Source organism: Trichosurus vulpecula, chromosome 8, assembly GCF_011100635.1.
Source record: "Trichosurus vulpecula isolate mTriVul1 chromosome 8, mTriVul1.pri, whole genome shotgun sequence".
Lineage (NCBI taxonomy): Eukaryota > Metazoa > Chordata > Mammalia > Diprotodontia > Phalangeridae > Trichosurus > Trichosurus vulpecula.
Window position 1 is genome coordinate 83,474,697 of NC_050580.1, and position 25,357 is coordinate 83,500,053.

Genomic DNA, 25,357 nt, shown 5'->3' on the forward strand with positions numbered 1-25,357 from the left:
TTTTAGGATTTTCAATAGTTCAGCTGGAATTCCATCACCTCCACTAGCCTTTTTGCTAGCAATGCTTCCTAAAGCCCACTTGACTTCATTCTCCAGGATGTCTGGCTCTAGATTAGTAAGCACATTTTTGTGGTTATCAGTGATGTTAAGATCTTGCTTAGATAGTTCTTTGGTGTATTCTTACTGTCTCTTAATCCCTTCTGCTTCCATTTAGTCCCTATCATTTTATGTCCATTTTTACATGAAATGTTCCCTTGATTGATATCTCTAATTCTCTTGAAGAGATCTCTTATCTTTCCCATTCTATTATTTTCTTCTATTTCTTTGCACTGCTCATTTAAGAAAAACCTTATCTCTTTCTGCTGTTCTCTGGAATTGTGCATTCAGTGGGTTTATCTTTCCCTTTCTCCATTCACTTCCCTTCTTTCCTCAGCTATTTGTAAAGCCTCATCAGACAGCCATTTTGCTTTCTTGCCCTTCTTTTTCTTTGGAATGTTTCTTGTCGTTGCCTCCTGTACAATATTGTGAACATCTATCCATAGCTCTTCAGGCACTCTGTCTACCAGATCTAATCCCTTAAATCTATTCATCACTTCTACTTCGTATTCATCAGGGATGTTATGTAGGTCATACCCATACTGTCTGATGACTTTCCCTACTTTTTCAATTCAAGTCTGAATTTTGCAAAAAGAAGCTCATGGTCTGAGCCACAGTCAGCTCCAGGTCTTATTTTAGCTGACTGTATACGGCATCTCCACCTTCAGCTGCCAAATGTATAATCAATCTGATTTCAATATTGACCATATATCTGGTGATGTCCATATGTAGAGTCGCCTTTCAGATTGTTGAAAAAGTATTTGCTATGACCAGCGAGTTATCTTGACAAAACTCTAATTAGTCTCAGCCCTGCTTCATTTTGTACTCCAAGGCCAATTTTACCTGTTATTTGAATTTTGTCTTTTGATTTCCTACTTTAGTATTCCAATTCCCCCATGATGAATGTGACATCTTTTTTAGGTGTTATTTCTAGATGTTGTAGGTCTTCATAGATCAACTTTGGCCTCTTTAGCATCAGTGGTTGGAGCTTAGACTTGTATGCATTACTGTGATGTTGAATGGTTTGCCTTGCATTCAAACAGATATCATTCCATCACTTTGAGATTATACCCCAGTATGCTTTTGTCACCCTTTTATTCATTATGAGGGCTACTCCATTTCTTCTAAGGGATTCTTGCCCACAATAGTATATGCAATGCAATGATCACTTGAATTAAATTCACCCACTAGTGTCCATTTGAGTTTACTGACTCCCAAGATGTTGATGTTTAATCTTTACACCTCCTATTTTGACCATATCCAGCTTACCTTGGTTCCTATGCAATATTGATCTTTACAGCACAAGACTTTCCTATTGTCACAAGACACGTCCACAGCTCAGTTTCCCTTTGGCTTTGGCCCAGCTGCTTCATTAGTACTGGAGCTACTTGTCCTCCATTCTTTCTTGGTAGTATGTTGGACACCTCCCAACCTGAGGGGCAGCTCATTTTCCAGTATCATATCTTTAATCATCTTAATACTGTTCATGGGGTTTTTCTTGGCAGACACTGGAGTGGTTTGCCATTTCCTTCTCCAGTGGATTACCTTTTGTCAGAACTTCTTACAGGTCATAACCTGTGTTGGGTAACAGTGCATGGCATAGCTCATTAAGCTACACTGCTTTCAGGTCAGCCTCACTGAGAAAGCTCAGAAACTACAGGTCAAATAGCTATACTGAAACAGCAAGGCAATAAACACAGCATCAACAATAATCATGAATATGCCTACGTAGTTCTGTATTGCAAGGTATGAGAAGGTATACTTCTCCATAAAGAAGGTATAAGAAGTATAATATTCATTCAGACACCAGAAAATCATATCCCATAACCAAATGTTCAGCTCCTGCAGCCAGTCAGCCCACTTTATCATAACAGCAAGGAACTTAAAACACCATATCACAGCCAGGAGCCTTGCCATCCCAAAAACTCTCTGACCCCCTACTGGGATCTTCCCCAAAACAAACTCACAGTACAGCTAAGTCAGCCTGTTCAGTTCTAAAAATCACGAGGGCAGCCATTAGCAGCCATAACATCTTTCTCTCTCAGCATTTTCTGTGACATAACTTCCTTTTCCTGTCAGGATGCTCCTCCCACTATGTCTTAGGCTTCCTGTGACATAAACAGGTCACATGGCCTATTAATGGGTGAGAAAGATCTTCATATCCAAATTTCTACTACATATACCCATAGGACGGCATTATTGCAAGACCTAGCTAATACAGTTTTCTGCTGTGCCCTCTCCCCTGCCCTCCCATCTTTCTCTAAAAATAAGACATCTGTCACCTTCTAGTGCTGTGTTACTATCATCTTTGAAGAATAAGTAGCTCCTAGAGAATGCTCTAAATAGTTTTCAGGGTTGCTTAGGGACTGATGATTTAGGATAATTTTAAAAAGAGGAGTATAAAACCTAAAGATCGGATTTCATATTCTCAGTTCCATCCTCAAATGTGGCTGTATGAAAAATAAATGGCAAATCTCATATGTGTGAGGTGGAACTTTGGAAATGCTTTCATTTGCACTTCTCAAATCAGTGATTTGGCCTATTTTAAAATCTGGCTGTTGATAATTAGGATCTCTTCCTTAGAAAACTGCTCATATCATTTGACCATTTGTCATTTGGGGAATGGCTCATATATAAGTTTGAACCAGTACCTCCTATCTTAGAAATGAGACCTTTATCAGAGGAACTAGCTGCAAAGATGTCCCCTGGCACCTTCTCTCCCCCCTCCCATTTTCCTGCTTCCAGTTTTAGCTAGATTGGTTTTATTTGTGCAAAAAGCTTTCAATTTTATGTAAACAAAATTTTTCATTTTATCTTGTGATCCTTCCTATCCCTTGTTTGGTCATAAAGTATTCCCGTAGTCATGGATTTTGAAAGGAAATTTCTTCTCTCCTTATTGTGTGACCCTTTAAAAGTCACGTATTCACTTAGAATTTATCTTGATATACTCTATCTAGTTTCTCCCAAACTGCTTTCTGATTTCCTCAGCAATTTTTGTTGAAAATGAGTTCTTACCTGAGGCTGAAAGGCCAATCATAAGTCAGTTGCAGTGATCTAGGGGAGACCTTTAGTCTCCTATCTTTGCTACAGGCAACATGAGTTACTAGCATGCCCCCATGCAAATTTGGCCAGGGATCTCACTCATGCTACATCTGTTCCAACTGACATGGTCTGACTCACAAGTATGGCTTCAACACATGCTTCCCAATGTTTCTGGCAGCATGCAAAAGACATTGGCCTCATCAAGTTGAACTAAACAATCTTAATACACATCGCTTGTGTGTATACTCTGGACATCGTTTTGCTAGACTCTGGACAAACGTTTGATCTAGCCAAATAAAGATTCTGTGGAGCATATTTACATTAATTTGTACACCAAGTTAAAAATATCACCTTAAAAAAAACCTACAGGAGAGGTGATACAAACCTGGACTAAAGTGATAGCTGTGTGTATACAGAGAAAGGGTCAGGTCCAAGAGATGTTGTGAGGATAGAAATGGCAAGGATTTGGTGCCTGACTAAATAGGTGGGGTACTGTCAAGGAAAATGCTGAGGTTACAGACTTAGAAGGCTGTAAGGATATGGTGGTGCTTTGAACAGAAATAGAGAAGCTTGGAAGAGGGGGAGGTCTTAGCTGACAAGATAATGAGCTTAGTTTGTTGAGATATGTTGAGTTCAAAATGTTTCCAGGACATTCAGTTTGAAGTGTCAACAGGTAATTGATGAGGCAGGGCCAAAGCTCAGAGAAGGGTCTGGTGTATCTTAGCACTAAATCTTAATACTGGGCTGGAGGTATTGTTCTCAAGATAAGTATTTAAAATAGTATTTGCTACAATTATCTTTACTTGGTCCCTTAGGTTAATTCATTCTATCAGCTTCTCTCTCCTTCTATACCAATAGATTCAGATATATAACAGAGATGACAACATTTTTAACATATGTGAAATTAAAATAAAAGACATGCTTTCCCCTGCTCCCACTAGAATAAAGATATTTATATTTCTATTTGCTCCTCTATTTACACTGACCAATGTTCTGTGCTAGAATTTTTTAATTTTAATTTATTTCCAATTAATGAAAATAAGTTCTTACCCCAGTTGCTAAGGTCAGCCTCATCATTTGCACACGAGGAAACTGAGGCCAAGGAGTGAAGCTGCTTGCCTAAAATCACACATGGAGTAAAAACATGGAAGGGGGTCCAAACCCTCTAAAAACCAGAATGGATTGGAAGAGATCTCAGGGATCAAGTCCAAAAGTACCTGGGCAAAAAGTTCCCTCTGAAACATCCTCTACAACCTCTACTTGAAGACTTTTTTTTTCTTTTTGCAGGGGGGAAGGCACTCAACTGGGGTTAAGTGACTTGCCCAAGGTCACACAGCTAGGAAATGTCAAGTTGCTGCTGCCAGATTTGAATTCAGGTACTCCTGATTCCAGGGCCAGTGCTCTACTCACTGCGCCACCTAGCTGCCCTGACTACTTTAAGACTTTTAATGAAAGAGGGCCCAAGGCATCTCATTTTATATAGTTCTGACTAAGCTTTTCCTTATCTACCTACATCTGCCACTGCATTGGCCCTACCCTTGTTCTGCCCTCTGTGACCAAGCAGAACATAGCTAATCTCTTTCATGACAGTCTTTTAAACACTTGGGGAAAGATAATACATTCCTGTTACTTCCAGGCTAAGGACAACTTAACTTTTAAGATTTTTGAATTTACTCAGGCAGTCAAATATGCCATTCTACCATCAAATACTTTTATAATGTCATTAATACAATATGGGGATGGTAATTTAGTTCTTTGCTTTTCATCTATTGGTCACATTGCAAATATCATTTCTACTGTTTCACACTGTGGCCTTATTAAGATGACCAAAACACAGAAATACACTTCAGCAGCTGGTTCAAAGGGACTATGGGTGACCTTAAACTAGGGATGCAGAAATGCCCAAATCATTTTTTGGCCACTTATTTTGATATTGGTAATAATAACTGTGCCTCTGAAACCAGAGAAAACTACACAAGTAAGCCCTTTTTTCTTTTCATTTAAAAGTCTGTTCAGAGGTTTTACTCTGGTTACTTTTATGAAATCTTTGTAGGATTACTTTCCTATCACTGCATCTTATAAGACTTCATCTGTGAAGGCAGAAAGTGTAACAAGATTACTTAAGGACTGCTGCTATCTCTGCATGTTTTTCTCCATGTGATGCAGCTAGACCTGGCTTTTCAGCAGTACTAGTCTGAACGGGTCAATGTGAAAGTCAGTGCCACACTGGAAAGATATCCACATTATACTACACTATACTATACTACGAAGATTATATTACTAGTAAAAGATTCTACTGAAAGTATGGTTAGGACTGAACTATTTTTTTCCTTTCTTAATAAATAGGTATCACGTGCCTACTACGTGCCAGGATCTCAGCAGGTCTGGCTTTTATTTGCATTATTATTGGTTCCACAAAGATATTCTCCCAATAACAATCATCTCACCAGCAAAACAAACATTTTCTAAGTAATGATATGAAACTAAAAAAGAAGCTAAACCATTTGACACGAGTAACAAAAGCTGTTTTGAATATTAGCAAAATGAAGACGAGTTTCCTGCATACAGATGAATGCATAGGTCCAGATTCCCACAACTCTTCTCTTTCTCACACACAGACACACACACACTCAGAATCATGGGCCCAGACCAAGCTATATGTATAAATACGCTGAAATTAAAAAAAAAATTCTGTTAAGATCTATATCAAAACTAATGAAAAAATTGAGTGGTTACATGGACTTACTTAGCAATGCTACTATATATTTTGACATGATTTGTCTGCAAGAGGAAGTACACCTATGGAACATAAAAATTCTTTATTCAACCTAATCTAGTATCAGTATGGAGATTAGATGCTATATTAAAAGCAATGGTTTAAAAAAAATTACAGCACAATTTTCAAGGTAGTAACTTAAGTCACTAAACTTAAGTAATTATATTCTCCACAGTTTTTATATACATTTTCAGCTACTTTGAAAGATAAATATCTTGAAAAAATTCTATTTTTTTCATTGCGTTTTATACAAAAAATTCAAAACAGTAGAATAACCAGAAATAAATACAGCAAGGCAAGCATAGAGAAAAAAACTGAAAAACAACAACAAATAAATGTTCACCTACTTCCAACTCACGGGTCAGTCTTCCTCATCCTTTTAAATCTCACCTTACCAACTTTTCTTACCTTTCTGCTTTACCTTTTTCATGCTCTGTGGAAGCACTTTAAGAGACTACTCAGAAAATGCCACTATGGCCCAGAGAGGATATTTAAATTGTGAAGTGCTGCTGTTCCCTTAGTTGGATAATTGCCATGTTTCTTTAATGACAACCCATAACTAGAGGACACGTGTCTTGCTGCTAACTGTTCAGAGGCCCATGATGGTGCTGAGGGTGGAGGGAGAACACCTAGATCCCACTGCTGCTCTTCCTCCAATCGCCCTGACGCCAAGTTCTCAGGCAGAGCTGACACTCCCCTGGCACTCAGGAGTCCCAATCACTATTACCTGGGGCAGCCAGGCATTATCCTAGGTATTAAGAGTAAATGAGTGACTTCACTCTTTTTTTATCTTTAGAGTAAAGGCCACTGAAAAGCTGTTCTTTAAGAATGTTTTCTATTTTTTTCTTGCTGAAAATTAAAAGGAAAGTCAGTATATGTGAAAAGTTGCAGCTACACAATCTAAATTATTTCTCATAATCAGAAATACTATGTGTCCCTTTCAGAAGAAGTGCAATTTTTCTATTCAATTTCTTTATCTTCTTCCCTTGGTAACTACAGCTTTTGAATATGCAATGGCCATTTTATACACACACAACATTTCTATGCATTTTTATGTTATCTCAATATTTATTATATTCATACTATAGAAAAGATACCACTCTTTACTAAAATTAACATACGTTATTCCAATCCAACACTGTTCACGCCAATCTATTTCTGAAGAGAAGGGAAAATATTTACTGTTTTTCATGCATTAGATATGCTACTGTGAACAAGAAAATACAGAAAAATAGTTTTTTAAAGGATAATTTTTTTAAAGCATTTAATTTTATTCAGTGAAAACAAAAATCCATTTTGAATGGCTGGATGATGTAATAGCCACTCTTGCTGCTTGAAAGAGGCTCAAAATGAACAATTTTCTTTGGAAAATGTTTTATGTCAACCCACAAAATACAGAAGTAATCATCAAAGTGTTAGCCTCAATCACAAGATGACTAGTGACTAAACTCTAAATATTGCCTTTATCTTTCCACAATCCATCGGTTTATGTCCAAAGCACTGATCTTAATGTCATGTCTCCTGAAGACTCAGTATCGATGCTTAGCAGTCATACTTTTAATGCTCATCTCCTCATTGCTGACCCAAAGATAGCTGGCTCCAAGCCTCTCCTGAGTTTGCTTCCCTGCTCATCTCCAAATCACTCTCACTACTAATTTGTGGAGAGTAAAGGAACAGTGTAACAGCAGTTGCTCCTCTGTGCTCAAATGACATGTAGACTTGCAGCTCCAATAGTGTAGCAGTTTCTAGAATTAAGAATTTAAAAATCTACTGAAGATTTTAATGTTATGAGGAGCTGATGATACAGTGTAATTCAGATTGTTGAATAGTCAGAACTATGTAATGAACTACAAGATGCCAACATCACATAGATTTAGTAGCAATAAAATGAACTGGAAGCTCTGTGAATTTTGCTATATTTTAGAGGATATTATATTGTTTGAAAAATACTCAACAGAATCTAGGTTGTTCAGATAAGTGATTGAGCGGCTTCACACATTTTTGGTTTCGTATCTATTTCATAACTCAAGGTGAATTTCTATTTCCTCCATATCAACATTTCTATTTTCTCCATATTAACACATGCTCTTATTCCACAGTTAAATCATCTACTGAAATAAGAAATCCTCCGATGGTATCCTTATTGTTGAGTTGATGGCTGCGTAAGAAAATAGTAAACATACAAATGTACAAAAGAGGCATTTGCATACAACAGCCTGTTCCCTCTTTAATAACTGTACAATTTGATCTTTACACTTCTGTCCAGGGAAAACATAAATAAAACCCAGTATTTATCATGCTAAGAAACTGGTTCAGATGACTGCCATAAAGGAAGTACATATAAAACAATGAAAACAAATCACATTCTTAGGTTCCGTGACTACTGAGGATTTCCCCTGCCATAAGTGCTTTATTATATGTCTTAAAAATATAGGAGCAGCAGCTTATCACAAGTCTCCACTACTGTGCAATAATGATGGTATCAGAACACTACAACAGACTCTCAGATGAGGCGGTCAGACAATGGGATGTCACACCCTTATACTTCTTCTTGCTCTGGATAATTAAGAATTTTGCGGTGTGCTTGACGCAAATATTGTTGCTGTTTGAAGTAAACCTTAAATGCTCCTTTTATGGCAACAAAAGCAATTCCACCCTAAAATGCAAGCAAAGGAAAATCTTTCAAAGTTAATAGAACAGGTTTATTGTCTACTTTTTTTTTGCTAAACAACCCAAGTAAAATAAATTTGTATCAGGAAAAGGAATTCTATTCAGATCAAGTGGTATAGGGCCTATGACAGATTAGGTCAGATGACTACAAATTAATCTGTCTTCTTTCCTTTAGGGGCTAGGGCCTCTTTGGATGTGCGTCACTACACTCCAGCTTATTCTTATTCCTCTCTCCTGCCTTCAGTTCTAAGTCTATGCCAGAGAAGAGGGTAGAGTTCTGGGGAGTACTCCATTGTCAGCAGAATCCATGCAGAATGGAGGGAGGGAATACATATATATATATATATATAATGGAAAAAGGAAAATGGAATGAACTATCCACTATATAAAACAGACATGAGTACAGCAATAATATGTAATATAGCTACAGATTACATATGTACTGTTCAGCGCTAGTTGACTCAAATATGTGTGTGTATACACACACCAATTTCATTTCCTCAAGATAGCCTTTTGCTATCTATGATAATGGTGACAAAGCAGTATTAAAGGAATCTTACCAAGATTGTCCTTTGTAGGTTAGAATTAACACTACTGAACATCAGTTTTCCAACTATCGTAGCAATAGTGGGAAAGACAAGAGCTCCACACAAAATTCGAGTAGCAGAGACATGGTCTGCCAACGGATTTGCCTCAGCTGGAATACGGGGAACAGGACATCCAATCCCTAGGGAAATAAACTGAAATATATCAATACTAATAATGTAAAGAAAGGAAATCCAAATAACCTTTAGCCACCATTATCTATTTTTAATATTCTGCTAGTTTGTGAACTGTTTCCTAGCTAACCTTATTTATAACAGTCTCCCCCTCCCCCACATTGTTAAATAATTTCTATTATATTTTAAAATATAAATGTGTATTTTAAAATCTCAAAGAATGCCACATTCTTCCATGACAGTATTCTGACACTTTAAAAATTACAATCTCTCACAAGCATACAGTTTAGGGTATTATACCTGGAAATATACTGTTCAAAATTTGTAGTTTATTAGAGTATTTGCGCCACAATCTAAGAACGTAGTCTTCCCAGCGAATCATCTTGCCTAATATCAGCATAACAGGAATAGTGGGAAGTCCAATTAAAAGGAACAAAGGATCGGCTCTTTCCATAACATCCAAACCTTCTTTATGGCCTACCACCTGTGAAACAAGAATATCTACTATTATGTAACTCAAGACAAAGAACAGATATAGCTAATATGTGTCACACTTAACTCCACCCCCCGGGAAGAAAGATTTTAAAATAAATAGTTTCTAAATCACAAAGGAAATCGACTAAGTTTTTAAAGGAAGCTAGAAAATACTAAGTATGGATGTGTGAGCAGCCTGTAAAACTAAGAAGAGGAAAAAAACTCAATACATGACATAGACAAGAACACCAAAGTTCTATAAAAATCCCTCTCCATCTCCTGCCAGCCTGCAGCCCTGTATGTATGTATTTCCTTCTCTGACACCTTCAATCACTCCCTTTCCCGACTCCTTAATCCCCTGGAATCCATTTTCTGCCCATTCCTCTTCCCTAGAAGGGCTCCCTCTACTGTCACCAATGACCAATCAAATGACTTTCTCACCCAAAGCCTGGGTGGCTCTTGCCTAAGTCAGCATGCCACCGTTCCTTGCAGCCGTTATTGGGGGTTGGTGCTCTTGTTATCTGAGTTTGAAAAAGGCTCTCAATTTAAAAAGTGGGACAGGCTCAGGAAAGTACATGCTTAAACCCCGGGCTGTATTTAGGGTCAACAGAGTGGGGGGTTGCATGTTTTTATGGGGAGTATGGAGGAGGGAAGGGTGTCTTGCCAGTTTTTCTGACTCCATTAGAGGCCTAGGAAGTCAGTCAACAACCATATACTATGCTTAAGTGCTGGGGGATGAAAACATTCCCTGCCCTCACAGAGTTCATATTCTACAAGAGGAGACTAGTATACATAACTAGGTACATAAAAGACAAAATATATAAAAAGTAATCTCAGAAGGGAAAGCACTATCAGCTGGGGGACTAGGAGAGGCTTCCTGAAGATGACAGATTTGAGCTGGGTCTTGAAGAAGCCAAGGGAATGAAGAGGCAGAGCCAAGGAGGGAGAATATTCTAGGCATGAAGGACAGTCAGTGTAAAGGCACAGATGTGAACAATGGGAGTGTTGTGTGCAAGAAGGCCACTGTAGCTGGGTTGGAGAGTATGTAGAGAGGAGGGAAGTGCAAGAAGACCAGAAAGGCAGGAAGGGGCAAGGCTTTGAAGAACCTTAAATGGCCAAAGAAGGAATTTATATCTGATTTAGATGGAATAAGCAGCCATTATAGTTTATTCAATAGTGGGATGATATGGTCAGATTTATGTTTTAGGAAGATCAATGTGGAAAGCTGAACAGACAGTTGCAAAAATGTCAAAAGCATACCAGGTTTAGACTTCACCACTAGGGAAAGGAGGCAGCCTATACAGCTGCTTGGGATGATGTTTTTAGGGAAACAAACTTATGACTAACAAGAGTTTGTGGAGACATGGAAAAGAACATTGATATTAGCTAACATAGTATGTGATTTGGAATCTGAACTACCAGAAATGGAAAGTGAAGTCAAACCAGAAGAGCCATTGTACTATTATTGTAAGACTGAACTGAGATTCTTGGTGAAGGGACAGGTTCAAGTGATAGTTGTTTTTAAATATGTTTGTCCTGTGGAAGACCAAGCAATTACAAGGGAAATGCCCCAAACGAGTGGGCAGGAACCACAAAGGCCAAAAGAAGACTTTCTTCCAACAGAAGGAAATGTCATCTGTCAGCCAGATACAAAGTATTTTCTTTTAGAAACAGGTTGACTTATCCAATTTAGGCCAGAGGAAAGGAACAGCTGCTGGTGTTAACTAACGTCCTTTAGTCTCTCCACTGGAAAGTAAAGGCCTCTCTGCATGAGCGGGCTACGCTAGATGATCCCCACAGTCCCTTCCAGAGCTAGTCTATGGCTTCGGGTATACACATACAGCATTCTCTCCAGGAGAGGAAAGGTTAAGAAAGGAGGAGAGAACAAGCCATGTTAACGTCAGACAGCTCCTAGAGGAAGCATTTGGGTGAGTCTTTAGAATAGCTCTGCCATTCAAGACATCAGTGCTTAGTATGCCTGTCCTTTCTGGGTCTACTAGGAAGAAACTACTCTAAGAGTGAGCTTTGAGGGGGCATAAAAACCCAGATGCAGTGATGGACAAGGAAGTTACTTAAGGGTTGTGTTACTGTCTTCTGAGAGAGTTTTGAAGAGCTCATTCAAAAAGTGAAAAACTTAAAGAGATTGATGGAACCTTTACGTCAGTTTGGTCCAACAATAGTAAGTCCTTAAAGATGCAGAGGCTAGCAAAGTCAGACGGATCCATGTCTTGTGAATCAGACACACTGAGGGAGACTTTGCACATGATTCCTTCTACAGAGTGACTATATGGTATTACCCAATACTGGAGTTATAAGTGGCCTACTGTAGACCTGAGAAAAGGTGAAGATGTGTGAGAGAGAACAGTGATGATGGTCATCCTTTATTTCAAGAGGTTCTCAGGCTCAGGCATGCCTCCTTTTCAATTTCTTTGTTATCCACACAATCTCTGTGTTATACAAAATTTCCCTTAACAAGAATATTCAGAATTTGAAGCTGTAGCTGGGTTTCCAGTGTTTTCCCCTCAAAAGAAATGAGCTTAAAAAAAAAAAAAACACAGCAAAGCATGGCTGCCCATGGTTGTAAGCCTAGCTACTAGAGATAACTAATCTTGAAGCTGACAAATCTCTTGAGCTGTGGAGTTTTGAACTGAAGTGGGCTAAGCCCACTACACTAAATCTGGCGTCACTATGGTGAACTCAGAGAAGTAGGGAGGACACCAGGTTAACTGAGGAGGGGCAAACTGGCCCACATCAGAAATGGAGATCAAAGCTCTTACTTGGGTCAATAAGAACTGGGATCAGACCCTTAAGCAGCTCCTGTACTTTCAGCATAGGCCAGATGGGGACACCCAATATCTGGTGGGAGGAGGAAAAAAAAAAAAAGCAAAAACCAAGGAAAATCTTATTACTCCAGTGTAATCCCTGTCATTACAAAGGACTAGCACTTTTTTTTTCCTGTCAGGTTTGTCAAAGGTGAGTTTAGGCGAAATATAATTTCTACTTGTTCAGTCCCTAAGTTCTCAGTGACTTATGGGAGAGCACTGCAACTTGAGGAAGAGTGAGGAGAGAATCAGGAGATTCTAGAATGAACTATCTTGGTGTTCTTAGGTGGGTTACTTGAAATGGGGAGCTGGCTTAAGAATGTGTTGAGAATTTTGGCAAGATGAAGACAAGGGGAGACTTCCTCTCAGAACAGCATGATGACACATATACACATGACTTTTCAGTAATTGTGTAGTGTGTATATACTGGTGGCACACTGGCACCTATATTTTACCATAATAGTTTTTGTTCCTTTCTTTATGCCCCCTTTGTTTAGTGCTTACAAGTTAGAAAGGGCATATCTGAAACAACTCAATTTTTGAAGACCAGGCCAGAATCATACACAACACCAATAATTCCTTGAACAAGAAGAAAAGTGGGCTTGGAACCTATCATCAAAGGTGCAGTACTCTGATAGAAGAAAAAGCTGTAGCCCACCCATGACAGTCTGCAGAGCTACAGGGACTGGTTGGAAGAGTAGGGTGGCCCTTAGAGGCTTCCAGGAAACTGGAATATTTGGTAAGTTCTAGAAAAGCTATAAATCTTGGAAACAAGTGCCTAAAATATCAAGGGAAGATAACAGGGTTGAGGCATGAACTCCTGAGCTACCTCTAAAATTCACTAAGTCCTGAAACTACTGATTTACTAGAAATTAAACACCTGCTAAATAGATAACAATATTTCATATGAAGCTAAACAAGCTTGCCTCAGAATGAAAACAATTTTTTTTCAGTTCTTAGGAAAATTATAGTCATGCTCCTTAACTTTCTAATTTTCTGACAGATGTGTCAAGCTTCTATGAGAAGTCTTGATTTTATTTATTTTCCTTTAAGAAGGAAAAAAAAATTTATGTTGGGTATGTTTCAATTTTACATATTTATGTGTGTATTTAAGTTTCTATATGTATGTGTCCGATGAGAGTTGAACTATTAGGAGACTGAGTAAACACAGAAGAGTTTGTCACTGACCCTCTTCTTCCGTGTCATTTGATGAACAAAAGACCTCTTCCTCTTGACTAACTTTAAGAACAATAATTTAACTGAGTCTTTGAACCGAATATGGAAATGAAAGTGAGAACTTTTCCCTTTCCATTGAGCCATGTGATCACCTTGACACAGCTTCACAACAAAGTTCTCGTTTAATTCATGCACTTGACTATCATTTTTCTCCTGCTTCACATTTAGCTCCTAACTGTCCCTTCTACAATGTAGCATAATACTTCTCCTCAAGGAGCTTAAAATACAATTAGGCAAAAAAGGCAAAAAATATACAACAAAGTTAAACAATATGAGAAATGTCACAAAGCTGCAGATAATTATCTGCCAACTGATTAATATAGAATTACAAGTACTAGGAATTTTCCGAAGTCACTATGTGCTAGAACTGTTTGGGAAGGCTTCATAAAAGACAGACTTTATGGAGTCTTAAAGAATAGGTGTGATGTAAGTAAGTGAGGGAAGTGGCAGGGAAGATGGGTTTAGAGGGTTATGGTCAACGAATCAGCCTGACAAGAACAGAAAAGGTAGTCTGGGGTCAGATTTTAGAAAGTTTTAAGCATCAGGATAAGAAGTCAAAGCTTATCTGGCTGGCAATCAGGAACCACTGAAAGTTCTAGGATGGGGGAGTGACACTGCAAAAGTGCTGTTTTAGGAAGGTTAATCTTGCAATAACGTATAGGATGAGTGGGAAAAGAGAATATGGCCAGGGAGCTGTGTTAGGAGGTTTTTAGTAGTACAGACATGAGAGCAAAAGGAGTTGTACTAAGGGTGATTGTGGCAGGAACAAGAAGTAATGGGTGTGAGAGGAAAACTGACTGGATTTGGTGACTGAATGGATGTGATGGCTGGTTAGGAAGCTGAGTGTTGAGGTTATACTAGAAGAATGATTAGAAAAATGGGGGCACCATTAAAAGAGAGACAAGACACGAGGCTCTGGAGGTGAGATGATAAAATAGATTTTAGTGATGCTGAACCAGAAGTAAGACTAGGACATCCAAGTAGAACTATCCATAGGCAGTTAAGAGATTTGAGACTTTTGAAAAAGGGTTTTGGGCAGAAGATGTAGATTTTGGAGTTACCTCAATAGAGATGATAGCTGAAGTTATGGAAGCAGATGAACTTGCAAAGGAGAATGAGACTGAAGAGCAGAGGGCTGAGGCCTGAACCTTGGGGGGCTTTCACAGTGAGGACACATAATTTATCTCTTGACTGCTGATTTATGCTGTTAAAAACATCTTAACAACAATAAAAAAATCTATTTATTAAATCTTAAGACAGCAAAAGGGATACTATAGAAAACTGAATAAAATGGTGAAACCTGCATCACTGTCACAGCTCCATAAGTCACAGCAGTCCAATAGATAGAGCCAACCATTATTCCTGCTGCAGCAAATGGACAGGCTTTTGAGATCAGTCTATCTGCAAGATCCAAGACGTAAACAACTGGACCTATAATAAGAAGGAAAACAAACAAAGCTTCAAAATAAAAAAGGACCTTAAAGAGTATGAAGGGGAAATTTAATAATTTTTGACTTACACAAAACTTTCTAGAGCTCCAAATACATTTAAGGAACAATGTAGTAAGATGTTAAAAGTATTATGGTAACCCTGATAGGAAGACAGAGCTGAATACAGTATAAGAAATTCTCAATCATACAATTATTAATTTGCCTGTATATCTAAATTTGATGCCTGATTTCTGATCAACAATTGCTTTATAGTCTTTTTCTTTTATCACTATCGCTAGGGACTTTAGCATCAAGTATATTTTCTGCCACAAGATATATTTCCCTTCCACCTTTATTTTCAAATCACCGGTATTTCTAAGTGGGAATGGATACTCAGTTCACTCTCTCTCCCTTTCTAGTTTCTGGTGATCTTTAGACTCTCTGGAACTCTCATGCTCACTTCACTCTGACTCTAACCAGTATTTTCTTGACTGTAGTCTTGGAAAGTAGTCTGGAAGGTAAATGTTTTGCATAGTTGTAAAGTTGATTTCTCTTAGGTTAATTTTCAAGAGTATTATACTTCATGAAAAAAGTTTACAGGAAAAAACAGAGCATGTCTAACATAAATTATTCCCTAATACAAGTGCCTGTGCTTTCTTGATGATGGTATAAGTTTTTGTAGCACTCCAATATTCTATCATCCTATATTTGCAAATTATGCCTTTTATTATGTTTAATTTGAATATTCGAGGATTGCTTCCCTTGAGAAGCTAGCTGTACGAAAGGGCTAGACTCAGAGGAACTTTCATGTCTACAAGCCCAAGCAGACCCAACTCCAGTTTCTTGACCAAAATAACACTGAACAGTTCAGGGTCAGGTCTAGAAATGGTGGTATGGACATGTATATACTCAAGACTCCATATTTTCTAAGCATTCAAGGTTTATGCCAAGAAACATGATGAAGTTTGCTCATAATCACATTTACTAAGTACCTACTGTGTGAAGAACCTGGTACTTGGGAAGTTTCAATGGATTATATAAAATACAGGACTTGCCCACTCGGAGCTTACAAACTAAAGGTGAAGTTTATACATAGCAAAACTTAGCCAGTAACATGAAGGGACAGAACACAGCAATATGTTAATAAAACACTGATTGGCAGAGCACTTCAGAAACAACTCACAGGTCAGATCTCTTGGCTTATGGCCTTGGGAGCCAGAAATGTAGCTAGTTACTGTATACAGAACTATAGCAATGTGTGAGGGAAAGAATATTAGATCAGGAATCAGCAGACTTGATGTGTAGTCCTAGCTCTGCCCCTTAAAGTGATGTGATCCTGTCACAACCTCTCTGAATCCCAGTTTTCTCATCAATAAAATTGGGTAATTATGTCTGTACAGGATAGATAAAAACTGAGTTAACTGTCATAACTGAGCTATCGTAAATTTAAAATGAGGTATAACATATATGTAAACACCACATATCAAGTGGTAGTTTGACTGTAATAGATTGCATTAAATGGGCTTATTATCCTGAACCTCTTTTTTTTCTGGGTTCCAGGTAACATTCCTGCAGTTTAAAGGAGTAACTACTAAAATAATCCAGTGCTAGCTATGATCTATAAAGCAAAGATTAAAGGGTATTCAGGGCCCTCCATTGTCGATTCTTGATGTATTTAAGCAAATTTATTCTAACTGCTGGCACTCAAATTTGAGCATTGGGCATTACTGGTTTTAGTCTTGCTTTTATTTATTTTTAACATTCTTTTATTTTTAAATTTTGAGCTCCGAATTCTCTGCCTGCCTCTCACCCCTTCCCTACCCATTGAGAAGGCACGCAAAATGAAATCAATTATACTTCAATTTATACTCAAGAGTTCATCAGTTCTCTCTCTGGAGATAGATAGCATATTTTTAAATGATGAATCCTTTGGAATTGTCTCAGATCACTGTATTGATCAGAGTAGCGAAATCTTTCACAATTTATCATCATTGCAACATTGCTGTTACTTGCACAATGATCTCCTGGTTCTTCTCATTACACTTTGTAATAGTTCATATAGGTCTTCCCATGTTTTTTTTTTTCTGAAACCACCCCCTTCATCGCTTCCTATAGCAAAACAGTACTCTATTCCAATCATATGCAAGAACTTGTTCAGCCATTCCCCAACTGATGGGCATCCCCTCAATTCCTAATTCCTTACCACCACAAAAAACTGCTATAAATATCTTTGTACATATGGGTTCTTCTCCTTTTTCTTTGATCACTTTGGGATACAGACACAGTAGTGGTACTACTGGATTAGAGGGTATGCGTAGTTTTTAGCCCTTTGGGCACAGTTCCAAATTGTTCTCCAGAACAAACAGACTAGTTTTTAACTCCATCAACAATTTATTACTATGCCTATTTTCCCTCACAGCCTCTTGTCATTTCTGTCATTTCTGATAGTGGTAACTCAGAGATGTTTTAATTTGCATTTCTCTAATCGATAGTAACTTAGAACATTTTCTATGATTACAGATAGATTTGATTTCTTGTTCTAAAAGCTATCTGTTCATATTTTTTAACATTTATCAACTGGGGAATATAGCTTTACTTTTTAGAAATCTGACTCAGTTCCCTAAATATCTGAGAAATGAGGCCTTTATCAGAGAAACTTCCTATAAAATTTTTTGATACTACTTCATTGTCTATGGTGCCTTTCAGTAAAATGTAGTTTTCCAGATTATCTTTTTTACTTAGGTCTATTTTAGCTTTTGCTTTGTTTTAGATCATGATTACTATCTCTGCCTTTTTTACTTCAGTGGAAGCATGATAGATTATTCTACGGCCCTTTATTTTAACTTTGTGGTTTTTTTTATTACAAGTGTGTCTCTTGCAAACAACATATCATTGGTTCTGGTTTCTAATCCATTCTGCTTTCTGCTTCCATTTTACGGGTGAGCACATCCCATTCGCAGTTATGATTACTGTGTATTTCGCTCCATCCCATTTTCTTGTTTATCGTTCTCTCTCTCCCCCAATACCCTCTCTCTCTTCTCTCCCCCCGTCTCTTTTTCTCTCTTCCTCTCTCCTGTCTCTCCCTCTCCTGTCCCTCCTCTTCTTACCATTGCCTCCCTTAATCCACCCTATCTCTTATCACACCCCATCTCTTACCCACTTCCCTTTCTATTTCCCCATTTAGTCAGATACAGTTCTATACCCAAATGAGAATGTGTATATGTATATATGTATGTGTGTATTTATTTACCCTTCCATCTTTGAACCAGTTTCAATGAAAGGTTCAGGCATTGTCCACCCCACCTTATTTTCCCCTCCACCATAAGAGCTCTTCCTTGCATACCTTTTTTATGTAAGAAAATTTTCTCATTCTACCTCTTTCTTTCCCCTCCTCCCAGGGTATCCCTCTTTTTTTTGTGGGGGGGGAGAGGGAAGAGATTATTCCAACATAACTCACACTCATGCCCTCTATTACAGACTCCTTCTAATTGCCCTAACAATGATAAAGTTCTTAGGAGTTACATGTATCATTTTCCCATATGTAATATAGCTTAAAGATATTAAGTCCCTTATGATTTCTCTTTCCTGTTTACCTTTTTATGCTTCTCTTAAAGAGTCCTGTGTTTGTAAGTCAAATTTCCTATTCAGCTCTGGTCTTTTCAGCAGGAATGTTTGAGAGTCCTCTATTTCATTAAATATCCATTCCCCTCCCCACCCCCCAAGGATTATACTCGATCTTGCTGGATAGGTGATTCTTAGTTATAATACTAACATCGTATTGAAGTCCTCCAATCATTTAATGTAGAAGCTGCTAAATTTTGTGCGATACTGAATGGCTCCATGATATTTGAATTCTCTCTGGCTGCTTGTAATATTTTTGTCTTGACCTGGGAGCTCTGGAATTTGGCTATAATATTCCTAGGAGTCTTCATTTTGGGATCTCTTTTAGAAGGTAATTGATAGATTCTTTCCATTTCTATTTTGCCCTATGGATCTAAAATGTTAGGGCAGTAGTCCTTGTTAGTTTCTTGAAATATGGTATCTAGGCTCTTTTTTGCTGTTGTTTAAATCATGGCTTCCAGGTGTTTTAATAATTCTTAAATTATCTCTCCTTGATCTATTCTCCAGGTCAACTGTTTTTCTGATGAGATATTTCACATTTTCTTTTATTTTTTTCATCCTTTTGAATTTGTTTTATTTTTTCTTGAAGCCTCATGGAGCTATTAGCTTCCAGTTGCCCAATTCTAATTTTTAAGGAATTCTTTTCTTCAGTGAGCTTTTGTTTCTCTTTTCTCATTTGGCCTATTTCTGTCTTTCAAGGAATTCTTTTCTTTAGTGAATTTTTGTGCCTCTTTTACCATTAGGGCAATTCTGTTTGTGTGGAATTATTTTCTTCTATATTTTTTCATGTTTCTTTAACCAAGCTGTTAATTTTCTTTTGTAAGTGCTTCACTCTTATTTCTTTTCCCAATTTTTCCTCTGATATTCATCTCATTAACTCTTCCAGGAATTCTTGCTGGACTTGGTTCCAATTAGCAGTTTTCTCTGAGGCTTTGGTTGTAGGGGTTTCACATTGTTGTCTTCTTTTGGGTTTGTGTCTTGTTCTTCCCTATCACTGCAGTAGTTTTGTAGTCAAGTTCTTTTTTTTTTCCCTGTTTGCTTTTCCAGCTTCTTTGACCTCGAACTTTATGTTAAAAGATGGGCTCTGCTCACCTGGGTTGGAGAGGCACTGTCCAAGCTTCAGGTTGTTTGGTTTTTTTTTTTGTGCCTCTCTTTTCAGAGTTAGTTCTGGTAGTCTAAAAGTTTTCGGAGCTTCCAAAGTGGTGTGATATGGGGAGAGGGGTGCTCGCTGCTCTCACAATCCAAGTTCTATTCTTTACCCACAAAGGGCCCTTGTTCTCCTGCAGCTGCAATTACTAGTGCTCCTCCTGGCCCTGGAACTCTGACCAGGTTCCCTACTCTCCTGCAGCCACAAGCACTAGTGCTCTTCTCCTCTGAACTGGGACCAGGGTCCCTGCTCCTTTGTGAACAACTACAAGCATTCCACCCTGAAACTGTGACCCAGAACTTCCTATGGGCAACAGAGTTGCCAATCAGTGCCAGCTGCACCCAGTGCCAACAGAGCGATGCCTATAATCTCTTTCTGATCAGTTGTGTAACCCCCTTACAGTCTCTGAGCTGAGAGTTCCTAATCTGTTGCTGCTGCCACCTCCAAGGCCTGCCATGGGTTCTGGCACTGCACTATAGACAGGCCTCTACCCTGGTGTCACAGACCTCTCCTGCTGACTTCCTAAGTTTTCTTAGGCTGGAAGAATGTCTTACCCAGACCTTTTGTTGGCCTGGCTGCTCCAAAATTTGATTTGAAGCATTATTTTAGAGTTAGATGGAGGGAAATGTTGCGAGAGTTGTTAGGTTGCTGCCAGTCCTTAGCCATCTTGACTTTTCCCTATCATTATTATTTCTTCCAATAGAATCTTACTCCAATGATTCAATTTGTTGTGGAGGTAGATTTGGGTTCTCAAAGGCTATTACCAACAGAACTCAAGCTTCTGAAGATTCTATCCATCTGGAAAAGCTTTGAGTACAGCCTAATGAGAGTCTGTCACCAGAGGACCAACTAATTTAATTGAGATTGGTTGACTAAGAGAAATCTGGCCACCAGGCTCATGAATTCTTTTGACTAAAGCAACTTCTGAAGATCATCCACTAAGGTTGTGAGAGTTGGGTTGGTGGAGTACCCATACTGATGAAATCTTGCATTTTCTAAAGTAAGCAGTAATGGTAATTTAAGGTCTACTTAATAACAATTAGAAAGAAAACCTCTTGGTCTTTATTACACGCTGACTGATTCTTTAGAGGACTACTGGACTCTGACTAACAGCACTGTCCCCTGATGCCCTTAATTCAAGTGCTTAATAGAATAGTTGGGTTTTTTTTTTTTTTTTTTAGCATAATCCCAGCCAGAGTTCTCTTACTGAAAAGCTATCATTCATTGCTTTTAAAAAGCACAACTTCTTTTGGACAACTTCAAACTTAAATCTTTCCATATTATATGTCTTCAACCAAAGACAACAGTACAGCTTCCCCAGAGGTTAATAATTCTGTCAAATCAGTTGATGATTTCAAGTATAGAATATGGATAAATGTGCTTAACAGTCTCAGAGTCACTTGTGGCCACTACCACATTTACAGAATTAATGACAATGACTAATAATTTGCATAATTTAGAGAGATGAATTAATAAGAAAAATAAATCCGAATCTTAAATAATTAAAAAAGTTGTAAATATTTATCAAATTGTTCTAACGTTTTACTTTCAATCCAAATAAGCTTATTGTGTGAATACTACTTTGGATTTATGTAAAGTTAATCATCTGTTCAGGAATAATCAATCTCTGAGCCCCTAGGTTCATCACTGCTAAGCAAGGATCTAGGAAGCTATTCTGATTGTAATACACTGTTTTGTATTATCCCTGTAACTATTTTTTCCTCTAGCATATATACTCAAGAGATGACTAAAGTACCCTTTCTTCAGAAGAATTCAGAAGACTCTAACAAAACTCAAATACCTGTTGGCACAAGCAAGAGGCCCACCAAAAAAAAAAGGAGAGTAAAAAACATGCTAATTCCTTGCCTCAGGTTATTTTCTACTCACTTGGAATGAATGGCTTCTTTTTAAAAAACAAAAACAAAACAAAAACCCACTAGAGGCAAGAGGGTAAAATGGAAAGGGCAATGTACTTAAGCATGCTTAAGTATCAGGGAAGGCCTAGGTTCAAATCCTGACTTTGACATTTACTTAGTACCTTGAGCAAAAACACTTCAAGTCTTAGGTTCCTCATCTGTAAAATACAGATAATGATCTGTAGTGCCTACTTCATAGAGCTATGAAAATGAAATGAGATAATATATAAAGTACTCTGTAAACCTTAAAGCACTACATAATATTCATTACTTATTTTTCTTATGTCATAGGCAAGGTAACAGAAATAATCAGGAGAGAATCAGTGTTGCTAGGTACTCAATCATCCCTTTTTTTCAGGCTATGTGTCCAAGTTCATTGTATATATCCCTTATCTACCTCCACCCCCAATGACACACTTTTGTCCCTAGCTAAATTTATTAACATAAGACTATGTTATTATTTAAAAGAAAGTTCAAATGCAGCTTCAGACACTTTACTAGCTGTGTGACCCTAGGCAAGTCACTTAACCTCAACTACCTCCAAAAAAAATAAAATACAAGGAAGGTTGAATGTCCAGTAATACACTGTAAAATGGTGTGGATGGTTTGCTCCAACTCTCCTGTTCCAGCTCTCTAATCTTGTTGCCTGCTGAGTTAATCAGCAGTATTCTACTAGTATTTTTTGTGCTTAGAACACTGTACTGGGCATTGCGGAAGTTTAGGAAAGAAAAGTCCTTATCCTCCCGAATCTTAACAATCTAATGGGTAAGAAGTACAAATAAATTCACCTACAACTTAGAGAGCTAGCATTGGGGTGAGGAAGAGTTGGGTTCAAGTTCTGACACATACTGGCTATGGGACTGTGGGCAAGTCCCTTAGCCTCTGAGTGACACAAACAATTTTTCAAAAATATAAAGCGCAGAGAAAGTGCTGCTTTCAATTATAAAGGAAATTCCTCACTAGGAGTGCTAAACCAATGAAATCAAATCAGGTTCAATACAAAAATATAAACACATACAAACTTTCAGTGTTTTGGAATTTTATTATTGAATCATTTAATACGTAGTTTTTCCATTTATTTTTAGAGGAACACCTTACTTTAGCACCCATGTATAGTATGTATTCATGAAGAATTTATGTGAAAAAGAACATTTACAAATTTAACAATTTAAAATTAACTAAGTCATCTTTTTACAAAGCAAATTAAACACAATTACCCAATTTATATTTTGTATAAATCTCTATTTTCATTTATCAGATGTGCTTAGAGAGAGAGATCATTTGATGTATTCTGTTTAAAAAGCAGTTTTGTCTGGTGGGGACTGCAATAGGTGTAGTGGCAGTTTTTAATTTATTGCCAATGTAATTCCAAATGAGGTCTATTCAGTTGTCTATAGCATCACACAATGGAGTTCAGAAGTGCAATAGCTGAAGGACTGTTTCAAACTCAAGGAATCTCATTTGCTGGAAAGTCCTTCCCTCTGTATCACCTATGATACTTACATCCCTTTGCATTACCTACAATACTTACATCCTTCTTTTAGGTGAGGAGGTTTGGATTCTATTCCTGGCTCTTCATTAACTAGATCTGTAACCCTGAGCAGGGCACCTCTCTGGGTTTCAGTTTGCTTGGCCATAAAAATAAGCGGAATGCACTAGGTCATCTCTGAGGGTTCCCCCCCCCCAGCTCTTAAAAGAATAGTAATAATCTATGGCTGAGCTGTCCGTTTACAAGAAGTGTAACTTCCTAGATTTGTTGAGAAAAGAAAATTCCTAGAGTAAAACTTAATTCAATAAGTGCCTCACAAAATAATAATGTACAACAAAATTATTCTGGTTCCCCAATGTGGTTATTAGTTCTTTTGAACATTCCAAGTTCTTGCTAGGAGACCAATGACTAACTAGATATATGTCAAAGTCCTCCAGTATACACTATCACAATCCCTAGTTTTTCTTTGAATATCAAACTGAAAGGAACGGGTCATGACCTATCGTCCAGTTCCAAAGTCTACAGGTGAATTAATGCTCATATTTCTAGTCCTTTAATGACCTCAGAACTGCCCAAGAGTTAAAATTTTTTTCCTTGATTTCCTTCTTTTTAGTTTGCCACCTCAGATGTGGATATTCTCCCTTCAGTCTGCTGAGCCATTTCACCATCAAGTCCATCCTGAAATTCTAATTTTTTTTGGAAGTCCTAACTTAATGAGGTGGGCTCCAGTCCCACCCTATCTGAGCAAGCAAATACCACAATTGTCCCTTTATACACTACCCCCACCATAATGCACTTACCCCTTGGCTTGTACATAATGTTAGTACTTTATGTTCTTGTTCAATGTTTGCTCAGTTGACTGAATATCCTTTATGTCTGTCCATATCAGCATCATCTTAGATTGTAAGCTCCCAGAGGGCAGGGGTCATGTCTGTTTAACTTGCTTTGTACAGTGCCTAGGACAGAACCATGTACAGATAGGTGCTTAATAAATGCTTTCTGATGATTATAATTTGGTGTGACTAGTTAGGGGTTCCTCTAGGACACAGTTCCTTCAGCACTTAGCATTTTATTGGGGCAATGGAATAAGCAAACTCAATGCCAAAATGCAATAGTGCTTGTGGTAGTTATTTGACTAGTAAAACGAATTTTAAAATAGGCAACGGCAATAAAGTCCTAAGTCAATAAATTTAGGTTTTGCTTAAAAAATAAAATATCTCCAAAACCAATTAACAGCTAATGTTATGGGAGAAGCTCATCATGAGATTTATTCCCTCCCAGGCACAAGAATAGATTCACCTCTTTCTCCTGTAGGGCTTCACTCTAGCAAGCCCTAAATTTTTTGAAACTGAGGCACGATAATATCAGTTTTGACTTTAAACATAATGCTTGCATCTATGATTCTTCCATCTTTCTACAAAGACAGGGACATATTTTCCCCTCTGTATTCATGGTCAAACTATAAGATTTTTTTTTCTTGTCAACCTGGAACTAAGTTATCAGATTATAAACACGGCAAGAGGGGCTAAAGTTCTTAACCAAAGTACAGAAAACTGTTTCATGGTTAACAATAATACTGTAAAGGAGACCTATAATCCTCAAAAGGAATAAAAATCTGCTGTTGGTCGAGACAGCAAAGCTAAAGATGATTAACAACTAAACTAATGAATAATAATAAAGGCTCCAGGACAAAGCACAATGTCACCAACTCCACTTGTCCAAGCAGCTATATCCTCAGCGACTATAGTATCAATTATAACATCCCTTTACAAAACTAATAAGGGAAAAACTGTGTCCAATCAAAATTCCCAAAATACATATGCTATACCACCAACTCAACTCAAGCACTTATTAAGCGCCTATTGTTTGCATGGCATTATACAAAGTTTAGTAGATGAGAAATACAAATGAAGTAGAAA

The 25,357-nt window shown here is 37.8% G+C and overlaps 1 protein-coding gene across 1 annotated transcript in view; it reads right to left on the minus strand.

Moving 5' to 3' along the window:
• Window positions 1–7,164: 7,164 nt before the first annotated feature.
• Window positions 7,165–25,357, minus strand: part of MARCHF5 (membrane associated ring-CH-type finger 5) — a 64,614-nt gene continuing 46,421 nt past the window's right edge. The window contains exons 3-6 of the mRNA XM_036737210.1: window positions 15,136–15,266; window positions 9,604–9,787; window positions 9,145–9,311; window positions 7,165–8,570 (exon numbers count right to left, since the gene is read on the minus strand). Coding sequence (XP_036593105.1) covers window positions 8,454–8,570; window positions 9,145–9,311; window positions 9,604–9,787; window positions 15,136–15,266 — 599 coding nt within the window. The 3' untranslated portion in view covers window positions 7,165–8,453. The remainder of the gene's footprint in view (window positions 8,571–9,144; window positions 9,312–9,603; window positions 9,788–15,135; window positions 15,267–25,357) is intronic.